The following is a 17,476-nucleotide window of genomic DNA, read 5'->3' as shown; positions in this document are numbered from 1 at the left end:
AGTTCCCCCACTCTTCTTGCAAGGTATCAAATGATGCTATGATTAAATCAAATAATTTTAATCTGCAAATCTTAATGTGTTTCTTAAGAATTTGACTATTAACTAAAACTAATAGATTCAAAAACATACGTGACATATTGGTGGGCAGACTTTTATCTAGCCTGAATTCCAGTTGAACCTATGAGTCATTATGCATATAAAACAGTTCTTTCATGTAGCATCAAGTTAACATTTTGTTCATTAAAAAACAATTTTAAGCTAGATTTAACCAGAGAACTTCACTCCCATTTTGTTTTGGTTGCAACCAAATGGAGTGTCTTCTCTCCATCCCCTCCCCCTCCATCTTGTTTATTTTTATTTTCTTTCCTTTTGTAGAAGAACAAAAATGCCAGATTAATAAAATGGAACAAAGAATAAAGAGTGCAACTGAGAATCAAGGATAAGTAATGAGATATGGAATCTCTATGCTTTCAAATCCATCATTCTGATGCATAATATTATTTGTGACAGAAAGGGACTACCATCTGCCACTTGGTACAAGATAAAGGATGGTGCTTAACTCAGTTCCTTGAAGCCATATATTAGCATCAACAGGTTTGAACATAATTACCAATCTTGTTGGCTCATAGAACAAATAGGACGGACCATGTCCATATTTCAAATATAGGAAAGGGTTTATCCAGCAAGTGATATAGGAACAAAAATATACTGTTTATCATAATAGGTCAATACCCTTTGAGGACCATTAAGAAAGGTAAAAGGAGATATGATACAGGCTGTGTAAGATTATGCAGCGAGAAAGACATTTTTCTCCTCTTATGCTACTAGAACCTGTACCCATCAAATTAAGCTGAATGTTGGAAGATTGAGGACAGACAAAAGGAAGTACATAAAATGAACCCTTGAATTTGCTCCCACAAAATGCAGTGATGCCTACCAACCCTGAAGGCTTTCAAAGGTTAGACAAATTCACAAAGGATGGGACTAGGCATGACGCCTGTGTTCTACCATTGCTATGGGAGGCAGTATTCCTCTGTATACTGCTTGCTGGGAAACACAAGTGGCGAGAATGCTAGTGCACTCATTTCCTGCTTGTGGGCTGCTTCTGTTGGGGATCTCATTGGTCACTGTCAGAAGAGGATGCTGGACTAGATGTGTCCTTATGTTCCTGTAGGGTTCCATCCTGTCCAACCCCCCCCCCCCCCCACCGAAAGTGACATTTAAAATCTGTATGAGGGATGAAGAACCTGAGGCCCTGCAAATGTTGATGGATAACTCTCATCATCCTGGACCTTCGGCCATGCTGGCTGGGGCTGATGGGAGGTGGAGTCCAACAACATCAGGAGGGCCATAAGTTCCCTATTCTTGATTTATATGAAACCACTAGGAGCTGTCATCTGGGGATTTAGAGCACAGTGCTATTAGTATATAGATGACAATTAGCTCTACCCCTCCATCCCATCTGAAGAGGTTGTGCAGGTAGGGGACCAGTGTCCAGAGGGAATGATGGTTTGGTGCAGGCCAATGAACTAAAGCTGAATAAGATGGAGGTCCTGTGAATATGGGGTTCTCTGGTCCAGGAATTAGGGAGCCCTCCCTGTCCCTGAAGCAGCATGTGTGTTCCCCTCACTTTTGGGGTCAACTAAAGTCAACTTGGGCTTTAAGGAGATAAATGCCCTGGGGAGCCAGCTGTTGAAATATGCTAGTGTTGTTTTATGTCAAGTTCTGTTGCATGTAGGGAGGTTTTTAAAGTGTGGTGTTCTTGACTTGATTGTATTTTACTGACGCTGTATACCACCCTTTGCTCCTGACTGGAAGGAAAGATGGCATATAAAGAAAATTCACCACCACCAGAGGCCTGCTTGGGGGTGTGGGATCAGCCATGTTGACAAAAGACACATTTTAAATACACTTAATCTGAACTTGAGGGAGGCAGTCATTCAAAAGAGATATTTAAATATGTCTTACAGGTGTGTGTTTGCAGTGTTACCGATTTTAGCAAGGTGTATATTTTCAAGGTAAACCTGCAGTGGTAGGAGAGAGTCTGTTTGCAAGATCATTACTACACAAGATTCATCAAAGCAAGACACAGCCTAGTGATAATCCCTCTAGTGCTTCACAGTTTATGCAATAGTCAATTAGTAAAGAGGATGAAAGACAGAGCAATCTTTGCAAATAGGTCAGTGCCTATATTTGTAATTATTAACCCAACTTGCTACTTATAGCAACTTCTCTATAAATGATACATTAGAGACAAAGTATGGGAAGCATTTAAATCAGACATGAACTTCCTGTACACAACATACAAAGATTACACTGAGCACCTTCACACAGATTTTAAAAGTTAATGAGCATATGTCACCATAACAGTTCTACTCAAAGCAAGCACATGTTTTAAAAGGGAGACTAGAGCATTCCGGGTGCAACAGTGCCCAGAGTTTCCTCTTAAGACCTCTGCACCATCCCTACTGATAAGGACAGGTGGCCACAAATCCAAAAGTCCATCCTCTGGCACGAAGCATGTCCAGAAGCTAATTTCCCCTCCCCTAAGATCTCATGCACTGCAGGTTGGAGAAAGAATTTCATTGTTACCTATTGTGTTATAATTTTTTATTTATTTCAACAATGTATATACCACTTAATTACGGTTGTCTCTTAGTAATGTACAGGAGACCCAATACAATAAGCCTAAAAATGAGTATAACGGTATAAAATCAGAATTCAGTTAAAAAGCTTGCTGGAATAAATTCAGAAGCCCCGTATGTTCAACAGCGAAAGGAGCTTCTTGTGGATATGAGCCATGCATCTGAGCCATGGGAGGCCACTAACAGTGACTCCCACGAAGACCTCATTGATTGGGCAGGGATATAAGGGATCTGGCGGCCAGTCTCCAAGGTATCCTAGACCCAAGCAGATACAAGGATCTTGAACCTGGCCCAGTAGCATATGGGGAGTCAGTGCATGCTTTTGATCACTGCATGTATCTGCTGGCAATCATCAGTCCTCATCAACAGTCCAGCTGTTGCACCATTTTGCACCAACTGGAACTGTCGGACCAGGCCCAAAGATAGCCCAACATAGAGCACACGGCAATAATGGAATCTTGAGGTGGCCAATCACTGTGACCACACTACTGATTTCCAAGAATGGCTACATCTGGTTTACTAGCTATAGGCAGTAATTTGGACTTCAGAGACAAAGAGCACAACCCCAACCCTAGCCAACTGCACCCAGACAATGGTTCAGATCATGCACATCCTCTCCTGCCGCTGATGTTGTAGAGAAGTAGAACTGTGTGCCATCAGCATACTGATGACCCTTTCCCCCCAAAAAAACTTTGAATGACCACATCCAGAGGCTGCATACAAGTATTAAACAGCACTAGAGGTCAGATTGTACTAAGATACACCACAGCTGAAATACAGTCTCCCAATGCTACTCTCTAGATTCAACCCTACAGGGAGGACAGGAGCCACTGTCCAACAGCACCCCCAATACGCATTTCACAGAGCTTGCCAAAGGGAATACCATAGTCAATGGTAACAAAAGCCACAGAGAGATCAAGAAAAAGAAGCAGAGTCCCACACCCCCGTCCCACTCATAATAATAATAATAATAATAATAATAATAATGTTATTATTTATACCCCGCCCATCTGGCTGAATTTCCCCAGCCATTCTGGGTGGCTTACAGAATATATAAAACATAATAAAGCATCAAACATTAAAAACTTCCTGATACAAGGCTGCCTTCAGATGTCTTTTAAAAGTTATGTAGTTCATTCATCAGGACAGTCCCAAACTGCGCCTTAACCCAGACTGATATGGATCTAGATAATCTGCATTCTCCATGAACTCCTGCAACCATATGTCAGGAGTGCTCTGATGGTGTTTCCTGCTTGGCAGGGGGTTGGACTTGATGGCCCTTGTGGTCTCTTCCAACTCTATGATTCTATGAACTGCACAACCACCACTCTCTCTATCCCCTTACCCAAAAATGGGGTATTTGCAACCAGGCAGTAGTTGTTATAAACCATAGGATTCAGGGTGGGCTTCTTCAGGAGTGAACACACTTTCACACCTGTTTAAGAGCAGAATGCACCACTCTGTTGTGTAAAGACACATTCACCACATCCTGGACCTATCTAATCAACACCCTTCCCCCAACTGGCTTTCACCAAACATGATAGGCATGAGGCAAGAAGGCAGGAAGCTGACTGCATTATTGTGAGAGTCCTATCCACAACAACAGGCCAGATAAACCAAAATTTGTCTACAGAGATTTAACATTGGTTATATATACTGTATATTCAAATAAGGAGCCACCTAAAGGTCACCTCACACTCTCTTCCTTCCCCAAATTAAGCACTGCTTGCTTCAATGTACATGTTACATGAATTAATGGTTATGCAAACTAGATTTAGATTATTTAATAATTTGACAATTAACAACAATCAGCAAAATTCTTGCTTTCAAAACACCAGCAAGCATTGGTCACTTTTAATTCCTATATGAAGATAGGGGACTGATGAAGAAAATAATCTTGCCAAAGTTCAGATGAGTCTGTGTGGCAGAAAAGTCTTCAAAATGCTTAGTGTTTATTAGGGATCCCCTATGCAGCTGTGGAACTGAGACCAAAAGAAAGCAACTGTGCCCACAATCAGAAAACAAGGCTGTTGCAATCAATCCCACCACGCACAACAGCAAGTAAGCAGAGGCAGGCCATACACATCCTTCCCACAAAAATACAGATAGCTGCTGACAGTCACAATAAAGGCAGTTCCATTGGAACATAAGGTCACATAACAGAGTGAAATGAGAATACATCCTGTGGTGTTACCATTCACCAAAAGAGGAGAAAGGAAACATAGTCGTTTTTTTTTAAAACACTGAATCTAGTATCACTTTTTTAATTGAAGCTTGTGTATGCTTGTGCCATTGGGTATTCTACGTTTACAGTGAGAATCTAACACAGATCACGCAAAATCGGGAACAGAAGGCATGTATATGCCCTGCTGCACAACCTATTTAATGAAAATTCAATCCCATCCCCCCCGTAAAACTGATAGGAGGCTTCTCATAGGTTCAAACAAAGAAAACTGGAATGCATTCCTACAACCCGCAATAAGCTGTTGCACAGACTCTCTTGTGTAGAACAAACACAAACTTCTTTTATTTTCTAAAATGCATTTATACAGACTTTAAAATGTGCAAGACACAGACAGCAGACCCTGTTAAAAGTAGGATCCAATGAAGAAAGAACGCTCTTTGGCCTCCACATAAGCTGGCATAAAGACAATTGACATCTCACATTCACTGTATAGTGCTAACACTCACTTAGCTTAACACTTGTTTTCAAGGTAACCATACGCAGCCTGGAACTTCATGTTCTGGCAACAAACAGTCATAAGAACAGCTTGCAAAGACCTTAATTTCTACCCAGCTGATTTCTGCCAAACAATGGTCACTATTGAAAGATTTTAAAAAAGCAGGAGGGTAGTTCAGTAAAATCTAGCAGGCATTTAAATCTCTAGATCTGCTTGATCTAGAGGAAACAAGTTTGCTTGTTCTTATTCTGATCTACTAGCCTGAATTTTTCTTTCCATTTTCAGTTCCAACAGACTTTCATTTAATGGTTCTGGTTTTCCTCAGGGATGAAGTTCAGTCCAGTTTTGGTGTAATTTGATTTCCTGAACCTAAACTCTCCCAATCATAATTTTAATGTACTTTGCTGAAGTTACAAACTGAAGAGTCACATTATTACAACATTTATAGTTTGCTACATTCTGCAGGGCAAAGAACTAGGATATAGGGTGTCTTTCTTGCTTATTAAAATAATGTTGATGTCTAATTGCTATGACAGCTTTTCACCACTCATGGCTATGTTGAAAGTAACATAGCTTGTGGGCATCATAACTAGATAAAATATTACACCCATTTTGTAATGTTACAGTTTTAAATTTCTAAGACTATTGTCTAAGACTGTGCCAGATCTGTTTCTTGCCTAGTGAGAATGAGAGAGAGCATTCTGAGGCTAGACGCTTCCCCACCCCCAAGCAGCATGGATATATAGCTGACACCTGAGTACCCAGTAGTAAAATTAGGTCCAAAAGCCTTATCCAGACTGCAAACTGGCTCTACAAGTGAGTGTTGTTCAAGAAGAACTGTTTGCCATACTTTGTTTGACCTGTTTGCACTTTTCATTTGTTACATACTGTATTGCATATAACAGGTCTTCTTGAATTGCATTGGGTCAGTCCACAGGGAGTTGGTGGTTTTCATACAGGACATCTGTATAACTCCTGCATTCTGATTGTAAGTTTTATCAAACTTGTTCAGTACAGTTTCCCTAGTGCTTCTATTTGGAAATACCAACATCAGCCAAAGTCACTAATAAAAAATGCTGATAAGAGCAATTGGGGATGTTCCTGGATTCAACACTTGTCACTGGATTCTCAGGCTCCTTCAATGACTAGGAGTGCCTTTTCTCCAGCTGGTTCACCAGCTACAACCCCATTTGGATAGAGATAACTTGGTCACTATGTTCCATGCTTTGGTAACTTCCAGATTGGATTGCTTTAATGCACTCTATGTGGGGATTTCCTTGAAGGTGATTCAGAAAACTCAATCAGTCTGGGGCTTCACTGTTTTAAAATAGCTACACCCGTTGCCAGTTTGTTTCCGGGCCCAAGTCAACATGCTCACATTAGTGTTTAAAGCAGGGGTTGGCAAACTACAGCCCAGGGGCCGGGTGCGGCCCACCAGGCTCGTAAATCCAGCCCGTGGACCCTGCTACCCGCTCGGTCAGTTCCCGCACTAAACCAGTGCGGAGCGGAGGCCTCACCGTGCAGAGACTGACTTCCGCAACGCTGGCACGGCTTCAGATTGGCTGCACGAGGCTCCAGCAGCCAATCCAAAGCCATGGATGCCTCTGGGCGACACCCCTTCCTTCCCACTGAGGCGGCCGTGTATGGCCAAGAGCTGAGCGGAAGCGGCAGTAGCAGGGAGTCTGCCTCCACTGCCCAGGCCAGCGGCATGGGCTCTGCACCCCACAGACCCCTGGCCGAGGCAGAGGACGGCGACGACGCTGCAGAAGATGAGGCAGCGTCAGCGGCTGTGGCGTGAGTGGTGGCAGGGGGGTCCTTTCGGGAGAGGGTGGGTCCGGCCCCCCACAAAGTCTGAGGAAGAACAGTGGACCGGCCCCCTCCTGAAAAAGTTTGCTGACCCCTGATTTAAAGTCTTAAATGACTCAGGCCCCAACTAACCGAAACACAACCTGGAGTGCTGAGATGGGCAGAGGGAGCCTTATTGGTAGTTTCTCCGCCCTTGGAAGTTCAGGGGGTGGAAGCCTGGGAGACTGCGTTCTCTGTGGCAGCCCTAAACTGTGAAACTGCCGCCCCACAAAGGCACATCTTTCAACTTCATTACACAGCTGACGAACGTTGAAGATTAATCTCTTTAACCTAGCTTTTGACACTTGAGGGGTACATTTTGAGAACACCCCTTATTTTTGAGGTTTTATTAATATTGTGTTTTTAATGTTGTAACCAGTTCTGGGACCTTAGGGTGAAGGATGAGTAATAAATAAATACTTTTTTTAAAAAATGTGAAAGTGGTATATGTGATGGTTGTCAGCTAATTTGGATTAATAACATAATAAGTGCTATGAAGATTATGTTCACTGTTCAGGGCACATCAATTTATCAAAACCCTCATAGGCAATTATCAACTCAAGGAGTATCAATCATCACTGATGGCTGCTACATCAAAAAATAACAAGGATGACATGAAACAACTAGCATCCATGGAATGCATCTGTACTACAGTTGTTGTAGTAGTACAGCTCAGGGACTCCTAAAAATAAGCTGATAAGAACTACCACAACCTCTGTGAATAAAAATGGCATGTCTAACCCAGTGTCGAGCACTGACCACCCAGATGCGCTACAGAATATGAAAAGCTTTCCACTCTATCGGCCATTTGAAATTTCTATCTATTTAATAAGAACTTCTGCAAGAGGATACATACGTTGACCATAAGAGGCTAAACTGATCCAATCCTTTCCATCATCCTTCTCATGCTTAATGAACCCTTCAAAGAAGGGTTAATTTCTGAAAAATGGCAAATCAATGGATAACTGCACAAAAACAAACCACCTGGTGGGTGTCACCAGAGAAATATTAAGTATGCTCTCACTATTCTAACACACAGTAGCTGAGTGAGCTTAGTTCTTATACATTTAGTATAAAAAGTTTGTGTACATAAACAAGCTTCTTGCTAAATTGTTACTTCATATCTTTTTTTAAGACACAAAATAGTTCAAATTTGACTGTGATGCATCTCATCTTACCTGTACTTGTTCTGTGGAACTGCTACTGAGTTCATCTCCAGATTCTGAATCCTGGTGGATTTTCTCTGAGCCTTCTCCTGCAGAATCACAGGACTGTTCTTGCGAAAAGCTGGTCTTTTCTATCTCCACACATTCAGAACAAGAAAAATGGGACACAGAGAATGTTCTGTTCTGATTGGAAACTTTAGGGAACTGAAATTCATTTGATTTCCCATTATTCTGCAAAAGGTCCAAGCTCAGGCCAAAATTCTGACCTGGGCTAACGTTTGGTCCCAAATTCTGATTGGCATCCCGAACTGTGCTAGACACTTGAACTGGAGAAGATTTCCCAAAACTAGAAAGCTCCGGAGACTTATTGACATTTTCTGTTGACCTCTGTAACCCATGCATAAGTTTTAAAGAGCTGTTTGGCAGCCCACCCAATTGCTTGATAGGTGGCATTAGTGCTTTGCGAGTTACTTCTTTCACATACTGTGCTGGCACATAGAATGGCTTTGAGTTTTCATCCCTCTTAACTTGCCACCAGTCATCATTCGTCTTTTTCACTAAAATGTATCTCTCCCCTTGTTTAATCACAATCCTTTTGTCTTTTGCTTCGTATTCATAGTCATATTCAACTTCGATGTATAATGGACCTGAAAGAATCTTTCCACTCTTGTCGGCCATCTCTTGGAAGAAACTGTATTCACCTTTCTACGTGAAAGGTAAGCCACATTATGGTCTTTCTTTCCCCCTGTAAGGGAAAAAAAATGTTATTACCACAAAGGAGTTTCAGCTGCATGCTGTTTATTGACTAGTCTCATATTTGGGATGAACTGGCTAACCAAATCTTTCGCAAAGTTTTTTCTCTCAGAGCCATAACTGGAAATTTCCCCAGAAACTTTTCTGAAATGTTTCCCCTTCCCTAATTGGCTTACATTTAGGCAAACAAAAGCTGTTATTTTTTAAGTTTCACATGCAGTATACTGTAAATATCTGAAAAGTTTTTCCAAATTGTCAGAATTAGTTGAAACTGAAATATTGGATTGAGGGAATTCAATAAAATGCCATATTTTAGTACATGACAACACATTAACCTAGGATTCATTTTAAGAAAAATTCAGGGTACTGAAAACTCTGATCATGGATGAATAGCAGTGTACATAAATATAAGTGCTTTCTAGGCATAACCATATGAAAAATGTTAACTACAACTTTAAGTGGGACCATCCTGATGACTAGGTGTGCTTTGATGTTGTTCACAGGTTGCAACCATTTTGTGCATGTTCAATTGATGCACAACCACTGACACACACATCATTTTCAGCCCCAGAAGAGGGTGGAACGGGGCAGGCTTACATGAGACCGCTGATGTGCGCAATGACCCAAAATGCAACCCCGCACAAATGGGAAGTTGCCCGTACTGTAATTCTATTAATGTATTCTGATTGTATTTGCAAGAGGATTTGTATCCTGAAAAGTGGAATAAATAAAATATAACAATTTCCATTTTCAGAAATATCACACCCACTTACCAATTTTTCTTGAGCTTTTAGGTTCCCATTACTACATTACTCTTTTGAGAATTACTGCACTCTTATTCCATGAAATTAATAAATATTCTGCTAAAGTGGTATACAAGAGGGGGGTTTTGCCCGCAAGTTGCATAGGTGTAAGATAGTACGTTAAACTTTAATAACTTTTTCTGGACCCTCATATCTGTTTGGCTCTTGCTCTTTGCCTGTTACTAAGCCTATTGTTTCAGTTACTTAGCAAAATGGATCAGGTCTTTTTTTAGTTCAAGACAATCCTATGATTACGTAGAGGATTTATTTAGTTCAGGTATTATTAAACCTTGTGGGGAATAAAAGAATGGTTTTGCTTAATTTGGCTCCCATATTCTGCTCAGATATCCCTTTAGTATTACTTCTCCTGAGTTCTGTAGTGCCATCAAATTAATAAATCACAAATCATTACCAAACATCTTGGAAAGTGTTCCCTTCAAGTTCTGTTACCTAATCTTATGAACCATAGAGGTCAGGATACTGTTAGTAAGAATGTATACTCTTTAAGCATGCTTCCCACATTTTAATAAAACAGCTTTGCCAAGGTCACATTGCAGATATTTCAGCTGTTACATATATTTATTTTAGTGTAGGGTTTCTTTCCTCTTAAATTCCTTGAGTCTTTAAAGTGGGATAGGAAATATACATTATACATTTAATATCTAAAGGGGGTTATTTCTGTTCAAACAAAATAACAAAGATTAATCCTTGATTAGGCAACAGACACTGATAATTCACAATGAAGGAAATTATTTCAACTGAATTCCAAAAGATGGTTTGACTATACGCAAATGAGACTGTAAGAACACTTGGGCTCACAGACTCCCTTATCCTTCTCATGCACTGTAATTCATTTCCTCCCCAGTTTAAAATAAACCAGTTAGTACTGTCATCTGAACTGGCAAGATATGGCTTGCACTTGCCCTCCTGAAAATCAAGATTGCAAACCAAAGTGTCATCCTAGCTTCCAGACTTGGTTTGCATGGCAAACACAACCACAGTCTGATGGAACAAACAACTATGGTTTGCCACAAACCAGGAAGTAATTCCAACATGCAAGGTGAGGAAAGGGAGCATGCAAGCCAAAGTATCCTTCCTAGGTCATTTATGTACCCATAGTTCTTAGTGAACTGGTTCAGAAATAACACCATTAGAAGTAGACAAAGGTTTTCTGCATGCTTACAGAAGGGAACCGCATCAAGTCAGCGCTAGACACACAGGATTTGTTGTTCCCAGAATAGAGATGTACATTTGAATGTGGATATCTGCATATCTTATTAAGGACCACCTGGGCCCTTATATCCCAGCTTAATCATCCATGTTAGAGGCCCAACTGGCCTCAACTAGAAGGTTGCTATTTAGTGATCTCAGTCTTGTGCTATGGAACACTCAGCATCAGTATCAGTATCTAACTAATTTCGGTCACTGACCAGCATAAGATAAAACATACGGATAAACAGAACACATAAGACTTAAAACAGGTAAGGCGTAAAAACTAGTAATTAAAAGCTGATTATATCACACATACTTAAAAAGGTGGGGAAAGCGACAAACAGCTAAAAGCGACTATAAGGGAGGGAGTGTGAAGGAGCACAGGTCTTGCATTTGGGCCTAGTTTGTGGCACAAACCATCCTTTGATGGAACACTCTTCCAACAGAGATTTCGCAGGCAGTGTCAGGTGTCTCTTGATGCTAATAGGCCTATGCAACTGTTTAAAACTTTTTGCAACTATAAGTCGCTTTACTTTTTCTTTAAAATATCTTCATGTTTAAGAAGCCAATTGTAATGTAGAACAAATGAAAGAAAATACATGAGGAGTAAGGGAAATTCTTCAGCTCCAGCACAGTGCATCTTAAGGATCTTGTTGGACTGAGACCAAAATTTGTAAATGAAGAGGGAATAGAAAAGTCAGCTCTAGAAATAAAACATATGTGCCCTATTAAAACTACAAGAGAAAGACTGTAACTTTATAGAATACTGCCACCAATAATCAGTGTTTTATCCGCTTTTTGCTTCTATAAATTATTTCTTCCTGTCACTTTAATTTCCTATATAATCATCACAAGAGATGGAAGTACTACAACTGGGGAATAAAATCCATCTACCTAACTAGCTGAAATAATCTATTTATGCTGGAATAACCAACTGAAGTGTTTTTTAAATTTGTATTCTGTTCAAATGTTGAGCAGCAGCTCTAACTTCACAAAATCCATCTCTCAAATGCCATTTCTCAAAAGCCGCATCCTGCCCCCCTTTTAAGCACTTAAATGAGCATCACCTGCTGTAGTCAATGGTTGATAAAGACAACCAGACTTGTGAGGGGGTAGAATAAAAATGAAGAGGCATCCATCACTAGCATTATGAGAATACTAAGGCTTCAATCCAAACTTAATGGCTACATTTGTATTTCGAGCTAAACCAGGGGTAGTTAATGTGGTGCCCTACAGATATTTTAAACCACAACTCTAAACATCCATACTGTTGGTAATACCAGCTGAGGCTGCTAAAAGTAGTTCAATTCCCATCAGCCTCAGCCAGTATAGCCAACAGTTAGGGATGATGAGAGTTATACTCTGAAGCATCTGTAGCACACCACATTGGTTCCTCCTTTTGTTAAACCACAGTTTGATGTGTGCTTGAGCAACAACAAACTACAAGCAAGCCTTGAGCTCAAGTCCCCACCACTCCCACAGTCAGGAGTTTGCTTCACTTTTGTTTCGTCCAAATAAAAAAAACCCATAGTTGTTGTTGTTTTTTAAAAAGCAAAACATGATTAACATTAACAATAACTTGCAACCAGCTCATAAACACTGTGCCAATGCAGCCAAAGGGGATCAGTTCTGAGTAGGTGTGCTGTAAGCATTAGAACAGTGGATATGGTAAACTGTATTATACACTAAATTTGCACTTTTCAAAGACTGGATGTAATGTAGGAGGCAATAAAAGTGAAGTAGCATGACATTAAAGCCCACACACTTCACTAAACCAATGTGAGTCAACAAAGGGTGAGCAAGATCTGAAATTAGTACTAGAACCCAACCTTACTTTCAAAGCAGCAGTAACTGTACAAAAAAGGAGTACAAAAACATTTAGAAGGTTAGAAAGCAGTATAACAGAATCATCATATCTGTGTATAATTCCTAGCCTGGAAACTATTTAAAACCAATTATAATTTGCTTCACTCGGTGTAATAACTGAAGCTCAGAATCAAAAAAATCACAGCACGGTCCAAACAAAAATTGAAAAAAACTATGCTACTATTTATGTAACCAAAAATACAAACAAGCTCTCTCAGTGTCATTTGGTTCTTACCGCAGACTATTGTGCTGGCAAACATTATCCCCTACAGCTGCAAGGAGCACATTAATGATGTTGTGATACAAACAAAGTTAGTCATTGAAGTCGTATTGGAGGACATTTAGATCCCCATGTCATAGGTTCTTACCAAGTGAAGGCCAGATGAAATAAAACCCAGCCAACTGTCCTCTGCACAATTGATGTTTTCTCCTATGTTGTAACTTGTCAGCATCTCAGCAACAAGCTTTAATTTAAGCACATTTTCATTAAGCCCACAATTTCTGGATGCCTATCACTTGAGAACATAATGCACACCCCCTGGCATAAACAGTTTTGTCTTTTATGCAAATTTTTCTGCAACCTATAAGTTTCACTTCAGGCAAGAATTCTGTCCATCAGAGGAATGTGAAGGCTTGCATTATTCTTGATGCTTAAGATCAAAATTTCTGACAAGAATAAAGTACACCACAGTCATCTGGAGAAAGGGTAACAGAAACATTTCTAGTCACCATGGCAGAAAAGCAAACACGCAATTCAAGGCCAAGTCCATGAGTTTCATAACAACATTCTCTTCACATTTGCTGAGGGAAATCAATTTCACACACTGAAATTTCATCAGAATAATTTTGCTTGACAGCTGGTATGACTCATTCGTACTCAATTTTATATGAAATACTTTCAAAATGAGCCTAAAGATTTAAACACAGAGAGATTGTAACCATGGACAGTAGATACCAATTACCAAAAAAAGGTCAGCTCCTTCTTGAACACCTACACTAGGGAACATTTGAGGACAATGGGCTCTCCAAGAATATGGTATTTAAAATAAAAGCCAAACTGTACCTTTCTTGAAACTTGATTACAAACTCAGCTTCTCATAATCTGAATGCATAGTGTACTTACATGCCAAACAGCTTTAAAAAGCCAATTTCCCCAAAGTTTTTTTTATTAAAAGGGGGAGGGAATAACATCATATCAGTTACTTGCCTCTTATTCTACTCTTTTGTTATTGTGCTGACTACAATTGCAAACTATAAATAGCTAGAAAAGTCTGTGACTGATACATTGTGGTTAACTCATACTAACCAAGGCTCAAATCATTTTAAGGCCTGTATAGACAGTTGGCAAGGAAGACAGAATGCAGAATGCTCAAGCTGGTAACTAAGCTATCCTCCTCCTTCATAATTTGTCCTAACTGGAGAAATGAAGTTACACAATGCACTCTCCTTTAATGTATCTATGTGTTTGTATTATTTGGTCAACTATACATACATCTACAAGCTGTATGTTGCATGTATGGCTCTGTTGTAAGTAACTTTTGGTTGCCCTGGGCAACCCTGACAAATTTATTATTATTGTATTTATCAATAAGAATAATAGTAATAATATCATATAGCTTGTGTATGCATAACACAAAATAACTTATAACCAAATTAGGCTTTTACCACAGAAGCAAAATATACCACTTTAGGACCCTTCTCCACACAGGCAGCTTGACACAAGGCAAAATCCAGAGATAGCATAGATCTGTGTATCAGTTGCACAAACATTAATGCTTCCAGGCATGAAACTGCCCTGGCTCCCGAGGGTAAACGAAACACTTAAAGTTAGAATTCATATATATTTTCAGAATCAGGCTGTACCAGTCAAGACACAGCGAACTACAAATTAAAACTGGGCCCAAGTGCGGACAGAGGTGGGATTGCCATTCCTCCCACCTGCCCTTACAAACCCACCCATATATATACACACGAGAGTTACCAAGTGATTACTGTATAGGGAACCAACAAGTCAGCCCCCCATCCCATCCTGCTCATGTCGCAGAATGAAAACACCCCAAGGTCAAGCGGGGGGCGGGCGGGGGAGTGTCGCGAGGAGGAAACCCGACGCAGCACGTCTATCAGCATTAGGACTTGACACGGTCGTGTGCACATGACGCACCACCGGCTCCCCTTTAAACTCCGGCTGTCACGCTTTCCCACCGGAGTAGCCGAAAGTGTGGCTTAAAGGGCTTGCTCCCCTCCGTCCCTCCTCCTCCTCCCTCCGCACACCTTTCCACGCTCCACCTAGGGGTGGGGCGGAGGCTACAACGCGCTTTTCTGATAGGGGGCGCAGGCGGGGGAGGGGTGGGGAAAGGAGGAGGAAGGGGCGGCGGAAGAAGAGGAGTTGCTCCGGCTTAATTAAACAAGAAGCGCAACAGTGGGAGGGGGGAGGGAAGGGACAAACAGGGAAACCGTGTCTCTCTGTTCTTCCTTGCAAAGGAAGGGGGGGGAGAAATAAACCCCGTGAAGCCAGCAACGCCCCCTCCCCAAACACGGTACTTCAACGCACTTCTGGCAGGCACAGCACAGCACGCTGCTCCCCCCCTCCCCGAATAACGGCCCACTTACCCAAACCGGAGGTCCAGGTCGCTCCGACTACAAGGCGGTATCCCCGCCGCCGCCGTTGCTTTTTCTTCGTCCTCCTTCCGCTTCGCCTCGCTCGCTCCTTTCTTCCCTCCTGCCCGCCTGCCTGCCTGCCCAGGAGCCCCGCCCCCTCCCGGCCTCAGCTCCGCGCCGAGTGTCAGCTCCAGGGCACCGCGCCGCCCGGCGTCAGAGGCCCCCGTCACGTGCCGGGGGAAGGGGAAGGGAGGGGAGGCGGGGCAAAAGGTGGAAAGGAGCGGCGCCGTTGGGAGGGGAGGCTTGGAGTGACAAGAGAAAAAGAGGCGGGAAGAGGGGGCGCGAGGGAGAGAAGGGCGCCTGCGGTTACTCATTTGAATTCCGCCCTCTCCTCGCCCCTCTCTCTCGCCCCTTTTCTCTGCCCAGGCTGCTTGTTCCACAGAACAAAAAAGGGAATAAAATAAAGCTCACATGAAACACGCTACAAGCATGTGTCTGTTATTATATTACATTATATATTATATTATGCGTCTCGACCGAGATTAAGCTGTGTCAAAACCTGTTGCAGGGGGAGAGGGAGAGAAAAACTTTTTGTTTTGAAGGCAGAGGGATGCGTTTATTGAACCTTAATCCTCAAAACGGAAAGATTTCAAGGCGGCGTGTGGCGCCATGGCGCGCGAATGGAAGCGACCCCCGCAACAGTTGGTTAAAGGTGTAAATCCGACGGACGCGCGTTGCAGTCAATATACGGAGGGAGTGGGCTAAAATGCTAAAGGGCGGCACGAGGAGGACTATAGGAAAAGCACCCGCGAGCGCAAGTCTTGAGACGTCTTGGAAGCCGGGGGATAGTAAGGGTTTTGGGGGCGGGAGAGAGCCCGGTTCTTTTTTGCACAGTGGAGACACACGCACAAAAAGAAAAGCCCTGGGATGCAAGAGTTTAAGCTGTGGGCATGTCCAAGCTAGCCACAGCCTTCGACGCAGCTGCCTCGCGGGAAGGGCTGGGAAATGCACGGAAGAAGCTTCCCGACAGACCTTCCTGCAGTGATATTGCAAACCCTGACACGTCACTGGGACTAGGAGTGCTTTGACATCAAAGCCTGAGGATGCAAAGGCAGGATGTCCCAAAATCAATTTATGCTAGGTTTTACAAATGCCTGGGTTTTTTTTTTACCTGCCCTCGGATTTACTTCTGAGGATACACGCGTAGTACTGCACCATTAATAGCCTCAAGGTTAAACCACAAGCTCCAAGTCAGTAATACAGACACAAGCCTCATTTGTTTGGGATCTCATGGCTTAATACCTCAAATTTGATGGTTGGAAATGGGATACCTAATTAAATGGTGTTTTCGGTAATGTTCACACTTTGCAATCCATTTCCCCCTCATTCAATGCATTTTGTTGTGTTATTTTCGCTGTTTTAATGCACCTTTTCCCTGCAGAGTTGTGTCTTTCTAACCATTGTTTCTTGGTGAACTGCATAGTTGGTTGTAAGTTGTTTTGGGTTGCCCTGCCGAGACAAAGCAACTGATAAATTTAATAAAGAATAACGATGTAATAACCATCATACGCATGTTTACTCAAAGGTAAATACAACTGTGCTCATTCCTAATAGGTGTATTTAAGATTGCAGCCTAAAATGATATCTCCAATATTTCAATATAATCATATACTTGAAGATTATAATCTTTGTTAACAATAGCTAAGATAGAAACTTTTGGAGTTGCCATTATTACTGATAATTGCTGTGATTTTGTGCATTTTCAATATACATACATACATAATTTTATTTGTATGCTACCTTCCCACAATTCAAACCATGCTCAAGGCAACTTGCAACATGAAAAAGTACTTAACTACAACATAACAAAAGTAATCATGAACAATAAATGAAACATGAAAAAATGC

General features: G+C 41.6%; 1 protein-coding gene across 10 annotated transcripts in view; it reads right to left on the bottom strand.

The window, feature by feature from the left end:
* ARHGAP12 (Rho GTPase activating protein 12) overlaps window positions 1-15,757 on the bottom strand; it is a 69,578-nt gene extending 53,821 nt beyond the window's left edge. For 3 of the 10 annotated variants that reach the window (XM_080975283.1, XM_080975284.1, XM_080975287.1), the window contains exons 1-2: window positions 15,582-15,756; window positions 8,350-9,082 (exon numbers count right to left, since the gene is read on the bottom strand). In XM_080975283.1, the coding sequence (XP_080831409.1) occupies window positions 8,350-9,015 (666 nt within the window). In that variant the 5' untranslated portion in view covers window positions 9,016-9,082; window positions 15,582-15,756. Of the gene's footprint in view, window positions 1-8,349; window positions 9,083-15,581 lie in introns of all 10 variants that reach the window. The other 7 variants (XM_080975285.1, XM_080975288.1, XM_080975290.1 and 4 more) reach the window with 5 other exon arrangements.
* Window positions 15,758-17,476: the final 1,719 nt, after the last annotated feature.

The sequence above is a fragment of the Podarcis pityusensis genome, assembly GCF_964106645.2.
Source record: "Podarcis pityusensis genome assembly, chromosome: 12".
Classification (NCBI taxonomy): domain Eukaryota; kingdom Metazoa; phylum Chordata; class Lepidosauria; order Squamata; family Lacertidae; genus Podarcis; species Podarcis pityusensis.
The sequence above is the reverse complement of the archived record's forward strand: the minus strand, read 5'-3'. Positions and strand labels throughout refer to the sequence as shown.